We start from the raw sequence: 15,669 nt of genomic DNA, 5'->3' as shown, positions 1-15,669 counted from the left end.
GAGACTTTTATATAATTCTAAAGGAATTAATAATAATCGCTTTGTTTAAAAAGTAACAATATTTTGGAGATGTTGTTTTTATTTAACCTAGAGTGAGTGAGAAAAAGGCAATTCTTGAACATGGGGAGAGACATTCTCACTAATTTGTAAATAAAGCCAGTTTGTTATTTAGAATTCTTTTTTAGCAGACATCACTAGCTTATATTCAGTCAACACATATCTTAAGAATATCATGGAGTATTTGACAAATTCATTTGTTATGGAAATAAACATCAGCATTTTGAAAGAGTATTTTTACTCTATATTCTTCAGTTACACATCCTTGGAATAGCAGAACAGCATAACAAGAACAGCATAACAAGAGCAGCATAACAAGAGCAGCATAACGGTCCTGGCGGCCCATGCTGTGCCTGGTGAGCAGTTGGTCAAGTTCTGTTGTCAGAAGAGGAACGGAAATGTCAGGGTGAACCGACGACCTGACGAACCCGCCACATATGTTTACTCTGCCTGTCGGAGGTGGAGTTCCAGAGCTCACAAGTGTGCCTAGCATGGATTGGGACTCCATCTCGTTCCTCGCCCATGAGCACCTTCATCAGATGATCAGAATGGTACCACCCTGAGCCCCCATAGATTACAGTGGCCTGTGATAGAAACGGAAGATCAATTAAGAATTAAAAGTGACTCCAACACACAAATGAGGCGTACACATTTTAAGAATCTAGCTTAATCTTAGGGCTAGGCGTCCCGTCAGCGGGACACCTGTCGACAATTTCTGGTGAAATTGGAGGGCGCGCAATTCAAATAAATAATCTTAAAAATGTATGATATTAAACATCTAGGTACATACAAGTGTCTTATATCGGTTAAAAGCTTAAATTCTTGTTAATCTAACTGCATTGTTCAATTTACAATAGGCTTTACAGCGAAAGCATGCCATGCGATTGTTTGAGGACAGCGCCCCACATCAACATATTTTTCAACCAGCACAGGCTTCATAAAATCACAAATAGCGATTAAATAATCACTTTTTGAAAATCTTCCTCTGATTTGCAATCCAAAGGGTCCCAGCTACAACATGCATGGTCATTTTGTTAGATAAAATGCTTCTTTATTTCCCAAAAAGTCAGTTTAGTTGGCGCCATCGATTTGAATTCAACATGCAGACAAAGGAATCCATAAAGCTACCACTGAACTTTGTTAAAACAAGCCAAACTACGTTTCTATTTAATCCTCAGGTACCCTAAAATGTGATTAAACTATAATATTTCATACGGAAAGAAGTATGTTCAATAGAAAAGTGTGTGTCCTCTTCATCGCGCACCCACAGACTGATTTCCAACTGTGACTCCCAGTACCAAAACTCAAAATTCTTCCTCGTTTTGGAGGAAACAAGCCTGAAACCTTGAATAAAGACTGTTGACATCTAGTGGAAGCCATAAGAATTTCAATCTGGGAGCTGGAATTGCATAGGACCCATAGCTTTCCATTGTAAGAGCATGGGATCTCAAAAAAAAAACTTCTGGGTGGTTTTTCTTTGGATTTTCTCCTACCATATAAATTGTGTTATAGTCTTATATATTATTGTAACATTTCTACAAACTTCAAAGTGCTTTCTATCCAATTGTACCAATTATATGCATATCCTGGCTTCTGGGCCTGAGTAACAGGCAGTTTACTTTGGGCACGTCAGTCAGGGGGAAATTCTGAAAAAAGGACCCTAGCCCTAACCGCTTTCTTGGTAGCCATGCGTTTTTTTCAGCCCTTTTTCCACTGATCTCCACAGATGGTTGTAAGCTCTGCAAATACACATTCATGTTTTAAGTACACAATTATCGATTTTATTACACAGTATACCTACACATTGATAGGCTATATACCTACTTTTTTTATATAAAATGCTCTTAAACCAAAATAACTTCAGGTTTTGGTGATCCTCTCAGCTCCGGCTCATTTTCAAGTCCTCTGGTGGTTACAGTCCTAACCCTGGAACGGGTAGCACCATAGAAAGAAGCTGGCTTGATGAAAACGATGAAGAAATCAGAGATATGCTGGACCCTGTCAGAGAAGTGTTTCTGGGTACACATCGTTTATTTCAAGGTAGGATTATAGCAATATTTTGTTACATTTAGGCCTATTTACATGTATATTTCTATTATTGTACCTAAATGTATTTTCTTCTCCAAATGCAGACAATGACCCAAAACACACTGCCGCAGGGGTTTGCATTGCAAATGAGGGCATAAACTGGGTCAAGACGCCAGCAGAGTAAGTAGACCTTTATGTAGTAAAATAAAGGCTAAATACAAATAAGTAAAAGACCTACAAAACCAGTATGTTTAAAAAACTTTTTTTAATCTCTACATGTTGGTCTCCTGATTTAAACGAGATCGAACTTGTTTGGCATCAACTGAAAACATTCGTCCTTAACTCTGCCAAGCCGACAAGCAAAGATGAACTAGTCAAGGCCATCAAGATGCTTTGGCAAGAGAAATTGGCGACACAACAATGCAACAAATACATTAATCTCAGCAAGGTTTTAACTGTGGTCATGGAGCTGGGTGGAAGTGCGACTAAAATGTAGTTTATATAAACATCTCCATTTGAGTGCATTTTTTCTCGTTATTCTATTTTATTAACGAAAGCATAAAGATGTTGATAAGAAATACTGTACTGCTGTTTTGAGTTAGAAATGTAACATTTTAGAGTACTTAAGCATCGAATAAATTGCAAGTTGAGGGATTTTCACAACAGTAGCCGGGTTATAAAAAGTCCATTGTCCTACTAATAGGAAACATTTGCATGATGGGCTACACCTGCTACAGTTTTGAAAAACATGTGCTTGAAAACTTGTTTTCAAAATGCCTCCAGTTGTCCATCACTACTGTAAATAAAAACACAGCATCTTGTTTACATATTGTTTACATTCTTTATTGTGTCACACATAATATGTATCTAACTTTCCAATTACTTTTAGAGCTTGGGATTTACAAATGTGCGCTTTTCATTATTAGTTACATTGTTTTAGTTCGAACGTGCATACTTTTTTTCTTAAAATTATTGTTTTATGTAGGATGCTACATTTCTGACCAGTTGCAATTGTAAGTAGGCCTAATAAAATAAATCCTACTTCTATTAGGCTGTTAAACCTCATAGCCTACCTCAGCCAGTTAAGTTATTTTATATAGGTCTAGGCTCTGAAGAAATAGACTCCAATTAAGCCCTCTTGTTGTTTGTAAAGTCAAATTAAAACAAATATTAATATTGAAATGAATTGCTTGACTGGTGTAGGTTTTCTCTATCTGTTGGTGTGCAACACTTTCATAACAAGTTAGATATATTTTCAGCACCAGCCACTGTTCACCTATTGATTGCCGCCAGTTGTTTTTTAAATTGAACCTTTATTTAACTAGATAAGTCAGGTAAGAACAAATTCTTATTTACAAATGGCGGCCTACCCTGGGCCAAACCCGGATGATGCTGGGCAAATTGTGCACCGCCCTATGGCACTCCCAATCACGGTCGGATGTGATACAGCCTGAATTCGAACATGGGACTGTAGTAAAGCCTCTTGCACCGAGATGCAGTGCCTTAGACTGCTGCGCCACTCGGGAGCCATGACCAATAAATACACTGCTCAAAAAAATAAAGGGAACACTAAAATAACACATCCTAGATCTGAATGAAATAATCTTATTAAATACTTTTTTCTTTATATAGTTGAATGTGCTGACAACAAAATCACACAAAAATAATCAATGGAAATCCAATTTATCAACCCATGGAGGTCTGGATTTACATTACATTACATTACATTTAAGTCTTTTAGCAGACGCTCTTATCCAGAGCGAATTACAAATTGGTGCATTCACCTTATGATATCCAGTGGAACAACCACTTTACAATAGTGCATCTAAATCTTTTAAGGGGGGGGGGGTTAGAAGGATTACTTTATCCTATCCTAGGTATTCCTTAAAGAGGTGGGGTTTCAGGTGTCTCCGGAAGGTGGTGATTGACTCCGCTGTCCTGGCGTCGTGAGGGAGCTTGTTCCACCATTGGGGTGCCAGAGCAGCGAACAGTTTTGACTGGGCTGAGCGGGAACTGTGCTTCCTCAGAGGTAGGGGGGCCAGCAGGCCAGAGGTGGATGAACGCAGTGCCCTTGTTTGGGTGTAGGGCCTGATCAGAGCCTGAAGGTATGGAGGTGCCGTTCCCTTCACAGCTCCGTAGGCAATCACCATGGTCTTGTAGCGGATGCGAGCTTCAACTGGAAGCCAGTGGAGAGAGCGGAGGAGCGGGGTGACGTGAGAGAACTTGGGAAGGTTGAACACCAGACGGGCTGCGGCGTTCTAGATGAGTTGTAGGGGTTTAATGGCACAGGCAGGGAGCCCAGCCAACAGCGAGTTGCAGTAATCCAGACGGGAGATGACAAGTGCCTGGATAAGGACCTGCGCCGCTTCCTGTGTGAGGCAGGGTCGTACTCTGCGAATGTTGTAGAGCATGAACCTACAGGATCGGGTCACCGCCTTGATGTTAGTGGAGAACGACAGGGTGTTGTCCAGGATCACGCCAAGGTTCTTAGCACTCTGGGAGGAGGACACAAGGGAGTTGTCAACCGTGATGGCGAGATCATGGAACGGGCAGTCCTTCCCCGGGAGGAAGAGCAGCTCCGTCTTGCCGAGGTTCAGCTTGAGGTGGTGATCCGTCATCCACACTGATATGTCTGACAGACATGCAGAGATGCGATTCGCCGCCTGGTTATCAGAAGGGGGAAAGGAGAAGATTAATTGTGTGTCGTCTGCATAGCAATGATAGGAGAGACCATGTGAGGATATGACAGAGCCAAGTGACTTGGTGTATAGCGAGAATAGGAGAGGGCCTAGAACAGAGCCCTGGGGGACACCAGTGGTGAGAGAGCATGGTGCGGAGACAGATTCTCGCCACGCCACCTGGTAGGAGCGACCTGTCAGGTAGGACGCAATCCAAGCGTGGGCCGTGCCGGAGATGCCCAACTCGGAGAGGGTGGAGAGGAGGATCTGATGGTTCACAGTATCAAAGGCAGCAGATAGGTCTAGAAGGATGAGAGCAGAGGAGAGAGAGTTAGCTTTAGCAGTGCGGAGAGCCTCCGTGACACAGAGAAGAGCAGTCTCAATTGAATGCCCAGTCTTGAAACCTGACTGATTAGGATCAAGAAGGTCATTCTGAGAGAGATAGCAGGAGAGCTGGCCAAGGACGGCACGTTCAAGAGTTTTGGAGAGAAAAGAAAGAAGGGATACTGGTCTGTAGTTGTTGACATCGGAGGGATCGAGTGTAGGTTTTTTCAGAAGGGGTGCAACTCTCGCTCTCTTGAAGACGGAAGGGACGTAGCCAGCGGTCAAGGATGAGTTGATGAGCGAGGTGAGGTAGGGGAGAAGGTCTCCGGAAATGGTCTGGAGAAGAGAGGAGGGGATAGGGTCAAGTGGGCAGGTTGTTGGGCGGCCGGCCGTCAAAAGACGCGAGATTTCATCTGGAGAGAGAGGGGAGAAAGAGGTCAAAGCACAGGGTAGGGCAGTGTGAGCAGGACCAGCGGTGTCGTTTGACTTAGCAAACGAGGATCGGATATCTTTGGAGTCACACTCAAAATTAAAGTGGAAAACCACACTACAGGCTGATTCAACTTTGATGTAATGTCCTTAAATCAAGTCAAAATGAGGCTCAGTAGAGTGTGTGGCCTCCACGTGCCTGTATGACCTCCCTACAACGCCTGGGCATGCTCCTGATGAGGTGGCGGATGGTCTCCTGAGGGATCTTCTCCCAGACCTGGACTAAAGCATCCGCCAACTCCTGGACAGTCTGTGGTGCAACGTGGCGTTGGTGGATGGAGCGAGACATGATGTCCCAGATGTGCTCAATTGGATTCAGGTCTGGGGAACGGGCGGGCCAGTCCATAGCATCAATGCCTTCCTCTTGCAGGAACTGCTGACACACTCCAGCCACATGAGGTCTAGCATTGTCTTGCATTAGGAGGAACCCAGGGCCAACCGCACCAGCATATGGTCTCACAAGGGGTCTGAGGATCTCATCTCGGTACCTAATGGCAGTCAGGCTACCTCTGGCGAGCACATGGAGGGCTGTGCGGCCCCCCAAAGAAATGCCACCCCACACCATGACTGACCCCCCGCCAAACCGGTCATGCTGGAGGATGTTGCAGGCAGCAGAACGTTCTCCACGGCATCTCCAGACTCTGTCACGTCTGTCACATGTGCTCAGTGTGAACCTGCTTTCATCTGTGAAGAGCACAGGGCGCCAGTGGCGAATTTGCCAATCTTGGTGTTCTCTGGCAAATGCCAAACGTCCTGCACGGTGTTGGGCTGTAAGCACAACCCCCACCTGTGGACGTCGGGCCCTCATACCACCCTCATGGAGTCTGTTTCTGACCATTTGAGCAGACACATGCACATTTGTGGCCTGCTGGAGGTCATTTTGCAGGGCTCTGGCAGTGCTCCTCCTGCTCCTCCTTGCACAAAGGCGGAGGTAGCGGTCCTGCTGCTGGGTTGTTGCCCTCCTACGGCCTCCTCCACGTCTCCTGATGTACTGGCCTGTCTCCTGGTAGCGCCTCCATGCTCTGGACACTACGCTGACAGACACAGCAAACTTTCTTGCCACAGCTCGCATTGATGTGCCATCCTGGATGAGCTGCACTACCTGAGCCACTTGTGTGGGTTGTAGACTCCGTCTCATGCTACCACTAGAGTGAAAGCACCGCCAGCATTCAAAAGTGACCAAAACATCAGCCAGGAAGCATAGGAACTGAGAAGTGGTCTGTGGTAGTGGCCACCTGCAGAACCACTCCTTTATTGGGGGTGTCTTGCTAATTGCCTATAATTTCCACCTGTTGTCTTTTCCACTTGCACAACAGCTTGTGAAATTTATTGTCAATTAGTGTTGCTTCCTAAGTGGACAGTTTGATTTCACAGAAGTGTGATTGACTTGGAGTTACATTGTGTTGTTTAAGTGTTCCCTTTATTTTTTTGAGCAGTGTATATATATATATATATATATATATATATATATAAATTTTATTTAGAACACTAACTGTGTGTAGCAAGATATGTGTAGATACATTGCCTTGCAAAAGAATTCATCCCCCTTGGCATTTTTCCTATTTTGTCGCATTATAACCTGTAATTTAAATGGATTTTTATTTGGATTTCATGTAATAGACATACACAAAATAGTCCAAATAGGTGAAGTGAAATTTAAAAAAATTACTTCTTTCAAAAAATGAAGAATTTCCACCGGAAAAGTGGTACGTGCATATGTATTCACCCCCTTTGCTATGAAACCCCTAAATAAGATCTGGTGCAACCAATTACCTTCAGAAGTCACATAATTAGTTCAATAAAGTCCACCTGTGTGCAATCTAAGTGTCACATGATCTCAGTATTAGAGGTCGGCCGATTATGATTTTTCAGCGCCGATACCGATACCGATTATTGGAGGGCCAAAAAGCCGATGCCGATTAATCGGACGGTTTTTTTACTTCTTTGTAATAATGACAATTACAACAATACTGAATGAATACTTATTTTAACTTAATATAATACATAAATACTATCAATTTAGCCTCAAATAAATAATGAAACATGTTCAATTTGGTTTAAATAATGCAAAAACAAAGTGTTGGAGAAGAAAGTAAAAGTGCAATATGTGCCATGTAAGAAAGTGTCATGGATGGAGCTAGTGTTTTAGTTTTGGTCAGGACGTGGCATGTTTGTGTTGGGTATGTTTGTATTGTTGATTGGGACTTCCAATTGAAGGCAGGTGTGTTGAGTTGCCTTTGATTGGAAGTCCTATATAGGTGTGTGTTTTTCTTTGGGGTTGTGGGTGGTTGTTTGTGTGCATTGCGTTGGTTTGAGCCTGCCACACTGTTACCATTGTAAGTACTGTTTATAGTTTTTTTTGTTCAAGTGGATGCTTTACATGTTTCCTTTAATAAACATGAGTGTCCACAATCCCGCTGCGCCTTGGTCCTCTTCTCTACATGACAACTTCTGTGACAGAAAGCTAACGTTTAAGTTCCTTGCTCAGAACATGAGAACATATGAAAGCTGGTGGTTCCTTTTAACATGAGTCTTCAATATTCCCAGGTAAGAAGTTTTAGGTTGTAGTTATTATAGGACTATTTCTCTCTATACGATTTGTATTTCAATTTGACTATTAAATGTTCTAATAGGTACTTTAGTATTGCCAGTGTAACAGTATAGCTTCCGTCCCTCTCCTCGCTCCTACCTGGGCTCAAACCAGGAACACATCAACAACAGCCACCCTCGAAGCAGCGTTACCCATGCAGAGCAAGGGGAACAACTACTCCAAGTCTCAGAGCGAGTGAAGTTTGAAACGCTATTAGCGCGCACCCGGCTAACTAGCTAGCCGTTTCATATCGGTTACACCAGCCTAATCTTGGGAGTTGATAGGCTTAAACAGTGCAATGCTTGAAGAATTGGGAAGGGCTGCTGGCAAAACGCACGAAAGTGCTGTTTGAATGAATGCTTACCAGCCTGCTGGTGGCTACCACCGCTCAGTCAGACTGCTCTATCAAATATCAAATCATACACTTAATTATAATATAATAAAAACACACAGAAATACGAGCCTTAGGTCATTAATATGGTCGAATCCGGAAACTATCATCTCGAAAACAAAATGTTTATTTTTTCAGTGAAATACGGAACCGTTCCGCAACGTAGGACAGGCTAGATAAACTAGTAATATCATCAACCATGTGTAGTTAACTAGTGATTATGATTGATAGATTGATTGTTTTTTATAAGATAAGTGTAATGCTAGCTAGCAACTTACCTTGGCTTCTTACTGCATTCGCGTAACAGGCAGGCTCCTCGTGGAGTGCAATGTAAAGCAGGGGGTTAGAGCGTTGGACTAGTTAACCGTAAGGTTGCAAGATTGAATCCCCAAGCTGACCAGTTAATAATCTGTCGTTCTGCCCCTGAACAAGGCAGTTAACCCACCGTTCCTAGGCCGTCATTGAAAATAAGAATGTGTTCTTAACTGACTTGCCTAGTTAAAAAATATTATTTAAAAAAAGAAGAAAAAAAAGAAAAAGAACATAAAATAAATTTAAATAAATAGATAAATCGGCGGCCAAAAATACCGATTACCGATTGTTATGAAAACTTGAAATCGGCCCTAATTAATCGGCCATTCCGATTAATCGGTCGACCTCTACTCAGTATATTTTCACACCTGTTCTGAAAGGCCCAGAGTCTGCAACACCACTAAGCAAGGGGCACCTGTTCTGAAATGCCCCAGAGTCTGCAACACCACTAAGAAAGGGGCACCACCAAGCAAGCGGCACCATGAAGACCAAGGAGCTATCCAAACAGGTCAGGGACAAAGTTGTGGAGAAGTACAGATCAGGGTTGGGTTATTAAAAAATAGCACCATTAAATATATTATTTAAAAAAATTGAAAGAATATGTCACCATAACAAACCTGCCAAGAGAGGGCTGCCCACCAAAACTCCCGGACCAGGCAAGGAGGAAATTAATGCACTCTGCTCTCACAGGGAATGCTATCATTAATAGCCCAGTTGCTTTTGCAACTCTTCAACATTGTTCACTCTGGATGGTTTTTGGGTACATTTTGGATATGTCACATTGTGACATATCCAAAATGTACCCAAAAACCATCCAGTGTGAACAATGTTGAAGAGTTGCAAAAGCAACTGGGCTATTAATGATAGCCCAAAGCTCCACAGCTGCAAAGCTCCACAGCAGAGATTGGAGTATTTGTCCATAGGACCACTTTAAGCCGTACACTCCACAGAGCTGGGCTTAACAGAAGAGTGGCCAGGAAAAAGCCATTGCTTAAAGTGTTCGCCAAACGGCATGTGGGAGACTCCCCAAACATATGGAAGAAGGTACTCAGATGAGACAAAAACGTTGCTTTTTGGCCATCAAGATAAACGCTATGTCTGGCGTAAACCCAACACCTCTCATCACCCCGAGTCACCATCCCCACAGTGAAGCATAGCGGTGGTAGCATCATGCTGTGGGGATGTTTTTCATTGGCAGGGACTGGGAAACTGGTCAGAATTAAAGGAATGATGGATGGTGCTAAATACAGGAAAATTCTTGAGGGACACCCGTTTCAGTCTTCCAGAGATTTGAGACTGGGAACGAGGTTCACCTTTGAGCAGGACAATGATCCTAAGCATACTGCTAAAGCAACACTTGAGATGTTTATTGGGAAACATTTAAATGTCTTGGAATGGCCTAGTCAAAGACCAGACCTCAATCCAATTGAGAATCTGTGGCATGACAAAGATTGCTGTACACCAGTGGAACCCATCCAACTTGAAGGAGCTGGAGCAGTTTTGCCTTGAAGAATGGCCAAAAGTCCCAGTAGCTAGATCTTCTCCTTTCCCCCTTCTGATAACTAGGTGGCGAATCGCATCTCTGCATGTCTGGCAAACATTTCAGTGTGGATGACGGATCACCACCTCAAGATGAACCTCGGCAAGACGGAGCTGCTAAGAGGCTCGGCGTGACCCTGGACAACACCCTGTCGTTCTCCGCTAACATCAAGGCGGTGACACAATCCTGTAGGTTCATGCTATACAAGATTCGCAGAGTACGACCCTGCCTTACACAGGAAGCGGCGCAGGTCCTAATCCAGGCACTTGTCATCTCCCGTCTGGATTACTGCAACTCCCTGTTGGCGGGGCTCCCTGCCTGTGCCATTAAACCCCTACAACTCATCCAGAACGCCGCAGCCCGTCTGGTGTTCAACCTTCCCAAGTTCTCTCACGTCACCCTGCTCCTCCACACACTCCACTGCCTTCCAGTTGAAGCTCGCATCTGCTACAAGACCATGGTGCTTGCCTATGGAGCTGTGAGGGGAACGGCACCTCCGTACCTTCAGGCTCTGATCAGGCCCTACACCCAAACAAGGGCACTGCGTTCATCCACCTCTGGCCTGCTGGCCCCCCTACCTCTGCGGAAGCACAGTTCCCGCTCAGCCCAGTCAAAACTGTTCGCTGCTCTGGCACCCCAATGGTGGAACAAGCTCCCTCACGACGCCAGGACAGCGGAGTCAATCACTACCTTCCGTAGACACCTGAAACCCCACCTCTTTAAGGAATACCTGGGATAGGATAAAGTAATCCTTCTAACCCCCCCCCAAAAAAAAAGATATAGATGTACTATTGTAAAGTGGTTGTTCCACTGGATATCATAAGGTGAATGCACCAATTTGTAAGTCGCTCTGGATAAGAGCGTCTGCTAAATGACGTAAATGTAAATGTGCCAAGCTTATAGAGACATACCCGAAGAGACTTGCAGCTGCAAAAGGTGGCTCTACAAAGTATTGACTGGGGGGGTGAATAGTTTTCAGTTTTTGTCTTATTTCTTGCTTGTTTCACAATAAAAAAATATTTTGAATCTTCAAAGTGGTAGCCATGTTGGCTAAATCAAATGATACAAACCCCCCAAAAAATCTATTTTAATTCCAGGTTGTAAGGTAACAAAATAGGAAAATGCCAAGGGGGTGAATACTTTCGGAAGCCACTGTAGATGTGGAACGATAGATACAAATGATTAGTTGGGGAGAGGGGGGTGGGGGGAATTTCACACCTAGCTCAAGTTGGGGAGGGGGGTTCACACCTAGCTTGGCTTTTAGACAATTCTTTAGTAAAGGTTGAATAGTCTATTGTTCAGCTAATAGCCCATCCTCCTACTACGCTTGTGAAAAACTAATAATAATACTTTTTCCCCTTTCCACATGTTAAAGACTACAATTGATAAAGTGTTTTTAGCCACAATCGGCCCCAACCCCAATTAATACATGTGGCCACAGTCGATAGCGTGCTGGACTCCAGGCCAAAATGTTGAGGCTTCAAAACCTGCTCCCTGCTCGTTTCATTACATTACTATGCCGGTCTCAGAGCAAAAAAATTCCCATCTCGTTCCTCGCTCTCTTCTACGCGTCATTCTTCGCCTGAGTGGCTCGCTTGTGGGCATGCTGGACTGTTTTTTATTCTACATATATGAATTACAAATCAGCCTTTACTTAAACCAAGGTTTCTAGTCTATTGCATAGTTACAATGTGTAATCATTGATGTCCCAGGAGCAGGAGTGGTAAAGACTGTTGAAGTGTATAATTGTAATACATACATGCAGACACAGCATAATTCAAAGAATGGAGTTTGATACACCTGGTATTGCACATGACTGAAAAAAAACTTTCTAAATAGTGATTTTCATAAATGAAATTTATGACAAAAAAATATGCACAATCGTTTGTCTCTACATTAACTAACATATTCCTCTCAATTGTACATTTTTTGCTTGACTCGTTATGACGTTATAATTCCTGTGTCCTGTGTGGCTCAGTTGGTAGAGCATGGTGTTTGCAACGCCAGGGTTGTGGGTTCGATTCCCACGGGGACCAGTAAGGAGAAGAAAATGTATGAAATGTATGCATTCACTACTGTAAAACGCTCTGGATAAGAGCGTCCGCTAAATGACTAAAATGATAATTACTTAAATTTGCTTCACCATAATGTTTTGTCAGCCATCTTTGCTTAAGAAAGTCACCAGGGATGGGTGGCTCGCGTCAAATTCGTTATTGGAACGACTTGGTATAATTGGTCATATAAAAACCTTGGGACCCAAATGCATAATGAGTGCTTTAACTCCATCTTGCGGTGGTCTGGAGCAATGAAGCCGTGACGCTGGGTACCTCTAAGTCCTGCGGTGTCATCTCGCAACTTTTAAAGGAGGAACCACTGTAGAGAGAGGGAGAAGCATACAGACAGACAGAAAGACAGAAAGACCTACTTTGCTGTGTCTCTTGCTGGCGCCGGCGAACTCCAGCTCTCCAAAGGCGTCGGTGGGGTACTCAGAGGAATGCTGGGAGCTGTCCCAGTGGCTGACGATGGCTGTGCTGAAATAGTCCCCCAGAGCCACTGAATCATGGGTGTCCCGCGTACCCCCACACTGACACAGCCTGCCATTACTAAGGGAGAGGAAATGGGACAATCAGCAGCAACATAGGAAAAGATTCATCATTACTTTGATCATTTACATTATAAGAATAACAATCATAATTTTATTCATCATTACTATATTCAAGCTTTACACAGTTATTGGCCTCCTGAGCTTGCATTATTTTGAGCAATAGGTGAAAAATTACAAATGTTAATAAAACAAATGTAGAGAATGTGGGAAACTGGGAATGTGATTTGACTTTACCTGAAAGAATCCTCTACGAACGTTGTGCACACTCGTTTCTTGATAATTTTGGGTATCCAGCTCTGAAATTATAATTAGGAGAAGGTTAGTTTATAACCATCAAGATTGATGATATTTCATTGATTCAAGAAGCAAAATACACATGATTTGGTGCGTTATTGCAGGTGTTCTGTTTCCACCCTGAGACTTTCAGGGTGCCTCACTAAATTAAGAGTAGGCCATAACTGTTAGGCCTCCTGTAATATTAATTCCAAAATATGACACAGTTTTTTATATTTCAACCCTGTCAAACTGTGCTCATGCATTACATGTGAAAAATATTGACCTTGCTGCTGTTTTCTGTTTGCTAGTTTTTCTCCAGCTTTTTCTGGGACACCTTGAAACCTCACCTATGCCCCCAAAGGTTGAAAGTAATAGGTGCATTGAGATAAGTGCCATGTAGTGTTGCAAAACTACCAGTAATTTACCAAAGTTACCTGAATTTTCTGTCATTTCAGTAATTAACAGGTAATCTATGGAAAATGTGGTAATTTATACTTATACTTTATAATAATATTAAAAAAATATATTTATTTTCTTAAAATGTACATCTGTGTCCATATTGTCCATGTCATGAGTTTCTAGTGGATAGACCATATTATTCAAGAGAAAATAGTTAATGAAAAAAAGCATGTAATCAACAATGGTATAATTTTCAAGTAACTCTGCCACCGGTTTGCCACATTATTACTCCTACATAGCAAATAGGCCAGTCTTACCTAGTGTTGATCTTCAGTGTAACATTTCTTGTGTTGGTTCAGGTATTAAAAACCAGACACGTGCTCTATTGCAGGTTGACTTAGAATTGTACATTTTTATTTTACCTTGATTTAACTAGGCAGGTCAGTTAAGAACAAATTCTTATTTTCAATGACAGCCTCAGAACACTGGTTCAGGGGCAGAACGGCAGATATGTACCTTGTCAGCTCGGGGATTTGAACTTGCAACCTCTCGATTACCAGTCCAACACTCTAACCACTAGGCTACCCTACCACCCCATTGATTGATTCATTAATCTTGTGCTACTGAAATATAAATAACATACCATTTGTTAAACTAATCCAACATGTTACTTGGATTTATTTATTATTGCAAACTGTTCCAGTTTAGATGGTTAAGGTCAGGGGTGGACAGACTTTTTGGCTCGAGAGCCAAATCGGGATTTTGAAATTCAACAGAGGGTTGCATTTTTGGGAGACCAATCGTTTTTAAAGCAGTTTACGGGTGCCTCTTGAGTGGCGTAGCGATTTAAGGCACTGCATTGCAGTGCTTGAGGGGTCACTACTACTTTTGGCGATGCTTGGAACACAGTGAAAGTGTATGCAAAACCACAATGCGTAAAACCACTCAGATTTACAATTGATCAATTGTGAAATAGTGTGATACCAGGAAGAATAGACAACATTTATTTTACAAACGAATAATACCATAAATATGTTGTTATCCCACATTCTACAGTAGTGCATAGATAGGCTACTCGAAAGACAAGTTTCAAAATGTTGTTTGAAGCCGTGTTGAAAGCTTGTTGCTGCCGCGCCACCCACGCATTCAAAGAGCCACTGTACGCTCAGCCTTTTTTAATCGTAGTCTAGCCCCCACATAATAAATAGCCTCACATGCGGTAAATCAATACTGTATTGTACAGTCAACTTTAGGTTACAACGGAATACAATTTCTCACAATTTTTTGAAGCATTCCCACCTGATCTTTCTCGGTCTTTGACATTTCGCCGCCGCCTTCTCCTTCCGTATCGCTCATCTCAAATACCTAGTTTTATTCACGAAAAACTATGAACAGATAGGTTATCCATTTGATTGAACCTTTTCTAAATTAGTGGCATTGCGGTGAGCGTTCAGAAATGAGCATGAAAATCCAGTTTCGTTGTGGTTACATTCGTCGACACGTATGCTAGGTAGGTGTGGTTAGAATCATGAAAGGGTATATAGAAGGAAATCTGAAAAAAGTTTATTGCGAAAATGGGGTAAGACCAATGCAGCACATGAATAACAAGTCAAGTCTAGACAGACAATTTAGGCGTGGCAGGACTTAATAATGCAGATAATAACGTTGAATATGCTCCAAACTATCCACCTTTAATATATCATAATAACAAGAACAAAAATATAAATGCAACATGTAAAGTGTTGGTCCCATGTTTATTGAGCTGAAATAAAATATCCTAGAAATGTTCCATATGCACAAAAAGCTTATTTCTCTAAAATGTTGTGCACACTTTTTCTTACATTCCTGTTGGTGAGCATTTCTCTGTTGCCAAAACAATCCATCCACTTGACAGGTGTGGCATATCAAGAAGCTGATTAAACAGCATGATCATTACACAGGTGCACCTTGTGCTGGGGATAATTTTATTTCACCTTTATT

The 15,669-nt window shown here is 42.5% G+C and overlaps 1 protein-coding gene across 5 annotated transcripts in view; it reads right to left on the bottom strand.

The window, feature by feature from the left end:
- The window catches only part of LOC106579418 (transient receptor potential cation channel subfamily M member 4), a 119,407-nt gene extending 104,138 nt beyond the window's left edge, over positions 1-15,269 (bottom strand). For 4 of the 5 annotated variants that reach the window (XR_006760774.2, XM_014159312.3, XM_014159310.3 and 1 more), the window contains exons 1-3: positions 14,968-15,240; positions 13,249-13,310; positions 12,835-13,012 (exon numbers count right to left, since the gene is read on the bottom strand). Coding sequence is in view for 4 of the 5 variants with exons in the window: in XM_014159312.3 (XP_014014787.3) it covers positions 12,835-13,012; positions 13,249-13,310; positions 14,968-15,045 (318 nt within the window). In the remaining variant the exon portion in view is untranslated. Of the gene's footprint in view, positions 1-12,834; positions 13,013-13,248; positions 13,311-14,967 lie in introns of all 5 variants that reach the window. The other variant, XM_014159313.3, reaches the window with a different exon arrangement.
- Between the last annotated feature and the right edge of the window lie 400 nt (positions 15,270-15,669).

The sequence above is a fragment of the Salmo salar genome, chromosome 19 (assembly GCF_965601325.2).
Source record: "Salmo salar chromosome 19, fSalSal1, whole genome shotgun sequence".
NCBI lineage: Eukaryota > Metazoa > Chordata > Actinopteri > Salmoniformes > Salmonidae > Salmo > Salmo salar.
Note: the sequence above shows the minus strand (reverse complement) of the source record. Positions and strands in the feature narration are given on the sequence as shown.